The sequence below is a fragment of the Neophocaena asiaeorientalis genome, unplaced genomic scaffold (assembly GCF_003031525.2).
Source record: "Neophocaena asiaeorientalis asiaeorientalis breed wild unplaced genomic scaffold, Neophocaena_asiaeorientalis_V1.1 scaffold45, whole genome shotgun sequence".
NCBI classification, from domain to species: domain Eukaryota; kingdom Metazoa; phylum Chordata; class Mammalia; order Artiodactyla; family Phocoenidae; genus Neophocaena; species Neophocaena asiaeorientalis.
The window spans coordinates 11939330-11943823 of record NW_020174642.1 but is presented as its reverse complement, the minus strand read 5'-3'; the positions used below and the strand labels follow the sequence as shown (position 1 = coordinate 11943823).

General features: G+C 49.8%; 1 protein-coding gene across 1 annotated transcript in view; it reads left to right on the top strand.

Annotated features, from left to right (window-relative positions):
* The window catches only part of TSPEAR (thrombospondin type laminin G domain and EAR repeats), a 58066-nt gene extending 54513 nt beyond the window's left edge, over positions 1-3553 (top strand). Inside the window, exons 11-12 of the mRNA XM_024758285.1 lie at positions 415-516; positions 3400-3553. Coding sequence (XP_024614053.1) covers positions 415-516; positions 3400-3553 — 256 coding nt within the window. The remainder of the gene's footprint in view (positions 1-414; positions 517-3399) is intronic.
* The last annotated feature ends 941 nt before the right edge of the window (positions 3554-4494 follow it).

Below are 4494 nucleotides of genomic sequence, written 5' to 3'. Positions count from 1 at the left end.
GGGCCGGGGGCTGGCGGGGGGGATGGGAGGGAGTGTTTCATGGGGGCGGAGTTTCAGTTTGGGAAGATGGAGAGTTCTGTGGATGGACGGTGGTGATGGCTCCCCAACAGTGTGAATGGACTGAATGCCACTGAGCTGTGCACTTAAGAATGGGTAAAACAGACGGTTTTGTGTATTTTAGTACAATTAAAATTTTTTTATTTAAAAAAGTGAACAATTAATTTGTATTTCCCGGGAATAGACCAACTGGCTGTGTGACTGAGAAAATCGCTCCCCCTTCTGTGGACTTTGGAAGTGGGACCTACCGCCCTGAATTCTGAGATTAGGGGGAGAACTGGCTGAACTCCAGCCCCCCGAGTTCCATGGCAACATGTCCGAGTGCCGTGTCCTAAGGTCTGCTCATTGCTTTTGCAGTGCTCTGGACTGGGAGTTCTTCTCAGTGGGAGAAGATTATTTCCTGGTGGTTGCAAACTCCTTCGACGGAAATACCTTCTCAGTAAACAGTATTATTTACAGGTAAAGGCCGTGCCCCTCCTCACCACCTCGGTTCACGTGGCGTGTGCTTGCCTTCCCCACTGGTGACCACAGGCTCAGAGCGAGTCACAGGTTATCGGACCCTGTGGGTCACCTGGCACCCAGCGCACCGGAGTGCAGGCTGAGTCTGGGTGATGCCCCTGGGTTAGCCAGGTGACCACTAGTCTCGCTGAGGCTCACGACTTTGGATTTGGCCAGAGATGCAGTGTGTGGATACACTAATTTGAGAGTTATTCGTATATTATCCTTTAAACGTTTCCATCCAGGCCTACGGTAGACCCCTCTGTTTTTCACGTGTCCTTCAATAAAATTTTACACTTCGTCATAGAGGCACTGTCGTGTTCGCAATACCTTCACTTCTGGGAGTTTTCCTAGTTGTAAGCACATGTCCATTTCCATCTGCGTATCCTGACGATTAATCGTTGTGTCTGGCCATCCAGCCACGTTATCTCTTCCAGTTCTAATGGTTTCCTGAAAAAATGTCTGTGGGAGCTCTAGAAGTATAACACCTACAAATAAAAGCAACTTTGCCTCTGTCTTCCTAATGTTTTTACTGCTTATCCAGTTTTCTCAATTAGCTAGAAATTCCAGGATGATTTTGAGTTGTAGGAGCAGTGACCGGCCATTCCGTCTGACTGATGTGATGGGAACGGTCTGGGCGTTACACAGTTTGACAGGATGTGAGCAGTCTCACCCCGCGGGCATTCTTTAGTGCCTGGCGTGCATCTTCCCGGTCAATCTGTTGACATAATGATTTATGAGAGGTGACCTTGCACTCTGGTACAAGCGTCACTTAACGAAGATGCGCAATTATTTAACGTGTCACTGGCTACCAATCATTATGATTGATTTCAGGTTTTTGTATCTGTAATAGGAAATGAAATTGCTCTGTGATTTCTTCTGGACACTTGGTATGGAACCTAACTTAAGAGGCACACCACCTACACCTGTGGGCTGGGATAGTTTGAACAGTAGGACTAATCTGTTTTCTTTACGATGTGGTTAAATTCAGTTACAAAGCCGTCTGGGCCTGGTTCCTTTTCAATAGTGTTTGTGGAGCAGCTTGTCCAGTCTCCCCCGTGGCTATTGGTTTAATCAGGTTCTACATCTCTTCCTGAGGCAAGTTTGCTTATCTATACTTTATTAGAAAAATCATCAATTTTCTTTAGACTTTCTAATTAATTGCTGTTTTCAACAAGAAAAAGTAATTTTAAAATTTTAAGTAATTTAAAACTTTTTAAAATCTTAAGTAATTTAAAATTTTTAAAAATTTTAAGTAATTAAAAATATTAATTTTAAGTAATTTTTAAGTTTTAATTAATTTTTAACTTTTAAGTAATTTAAAATTTTAAAAATTTAAGTAATTTAAAAATTCATGTGGAAGAAAAAATTTTCAAAGATGGTCAAGAAAATGTTGAAAAGGAGAATAGTGAAGGAGGTCCTGACAGCATGCAAATAAAGCAGTATGATTTTTGCTAAACATAAACAAATATGTAGAAGGAGTAGACTACAGTCCAGAAAAGAGCCGATCTTTCACAATCATCTAGTGTGATAATGCTATATTTCAGCTCAGTGAGAAAAAGACGAATTAATAAAATAATTTCCTGTCCATCTGGAAGAAAACACACCTATACCTCTGCTTCATATTATACACAAAGTAAATTTTATAAGGAGCAAACACCTAAATGTCAAAAATTCAACAACAGAAATATTAGAAGAAAAGCTAAGATGACTTTGTAAAACCTCAAAGTTCTGCAGAGAAGATGTGAGACCTTCCATAGGCTGGAAAGAGGCCGCCAGGCCGACCACCTACATTTAAAGTTTTTCTATGGAAAGGGCGTCCCATTCAAAATCAAAGGACAAACTGTCCACAACACATATGGCAGAACAGGAACCCCACAAATTAATAAAAGATTTGTTTTGAATTTGGAAAAATGGGCAAAAGATATAAATAGGGTCTTCAGAACTAAAAATGGACAATGTGAATAAACAGGTTGGAAATTGTTGTCTCAGAGCGCGAGGATGACACACATCCCCCATCTGTTCGGACGCCGTTTAAAGACCCACAGTGCTGAGTGTGTGTGTGTGTTCGGTGGGGAGGGCTGGCCCTTCCCCACCAGGACAGGAATCACCCCAACCTTTCCAGAAAGTCATCTGGAAAAACATTTAAATTAAAACTACAACTGCTTTTGATCCCGGCGGCCCACTGTGGGGCCTCCACCCAATGGAAGCAGAGCTACCTGTCGATAAATCCCTTTTGAAGGGCAAAACCTAGAAACCGCTGACTGGGGCAGGACGAAGGGCTAGGTGTGGCATCCTCATGTGGGAGCGGGGGTCACAGAGCCGTGTGCCGGCAGTGGGGTTCCTGCATCCAAAGAGGGGTGCCATACCTGAGCGGTGCCAGGTGTGTGTCTGAGGGCCGTGCCTCACTGCCAACCCCAGCAGAGAGGAGGGGGCTTCGGCTCGGACCCCACTATTAACCCACCAGGAGGCCCTCCCCATCCCCCGCCCGACGGAGAAATCCGAAGGCAATCTAGGCTGGGAGCAGGACCCTGGGTGGATCAGAGCAGCCGCGGGGTCTCGGACAGGGCAGGTCCCCCCTTCCGGGCCTCAGTTTCTTCTTTGCAGGCTGAGAAGGCCCCTCCTGGCCCAGCTCCCCGTGATTGTAACCTGGGGGGATTGTGAGGCTGGGATGCTTGGCCCCTCCATGCTGTGCCCGGTGGGAGAAGCAGGTGAAGAAGGCCTGGCGAGGATCACAGCAGGGGGGATACAGTGGGAGCCCCAACGCCTAGGCACCGTCTCCTCTCGCTGAGAGCAGCCTGGCGCCGGCGTCCCTGTCCCGAGGCTGACAGTCTCTCCCCACAGGTGGCAGGGGTATGAAGGCTTCGTGGCTGTGCACAGCCTCCCGACCTTCGGCTGCAGGGACTGGGAGACCTTCCGCACTGCTGCCGGCTCCTACCTGGTCTACTCCAGCGCCAAGGAGCCGCTGTCCCGGGTGCTGAAGCTGAGGACAGGGTGATGGGCCCAGGGACCCAGGAATGGGACCCACCTCGCCGTACCCCAGAACCTCACCTGAGAAGGAACCTCCGGGGACGGGGACGAGCCTGGGAGAAGCTGTGGCTTCCAGAGCCACCACCTCGCCGCCCCTGGCTCTTGTCTAGCCGAGGATGTTTTCACTTCCACCCCGGTAACCATGGTGGCCGGACTCATGTGGCTCTGTGGGTGTCCAGGTGGAAGGCCAGAGCTGCTCCTGCAAGTCTGGTGTCCTGCAGGGATTTCGCTTTAAAGGAAAAGCTCATACAAAGTTTTACCTCAAAAACAGCGGAGCCTGGTCACCTTCCCGTGGTGCCCACCACGTGGCGAGCTGCTCGGTTCTGCTTGGGGAGCCCAGACATGGGAACCGGCTTGATGCTGTCTGACGTATTTGTACCAGCTATTTATTGTATTCTGTCTAGACTGAACTATACTTATGGTGCTCTCTACAAAAAGCACTGCTGCGTCTGTGTGTTTCTGGCGGGGACTCGACCCTCATCGAGAGCAATCACCGGGCCGTAGCACGCACTCTGCCACCACAGCCCGATGTGCCCTTGGGTCCCCGGTCACCAACACGCCTCTCCTCTGCAGGAGCTTTTTCCTCCAGCCTCAGTTTACCCATGAATGCGGTGGGGTAGGGTCAGGTCAGGAATCCCAAGGATGCATGGCACGGGTCTTGTCTCCTCCCGGAGCCACACCCGTGGGAGACCCCGGGCCGATGGGACCCTCTTGCCTCTGCACCCAGGCTGGTATCCCCGGTCATCGTGGCTGGCCTTGTGGGTGCACCGGTCGGACTTGCAGGGCCAGCGCTCGCCCAGCTCTTCCCATGTCCAATGCCCTGGAGCCTACACCAGGCCTGGGCCTTCTGCCTCCCTGGGATGGCTACTAGGTGTGACGTGACACCACCCCAGGAGCCTAGGGGAGGTG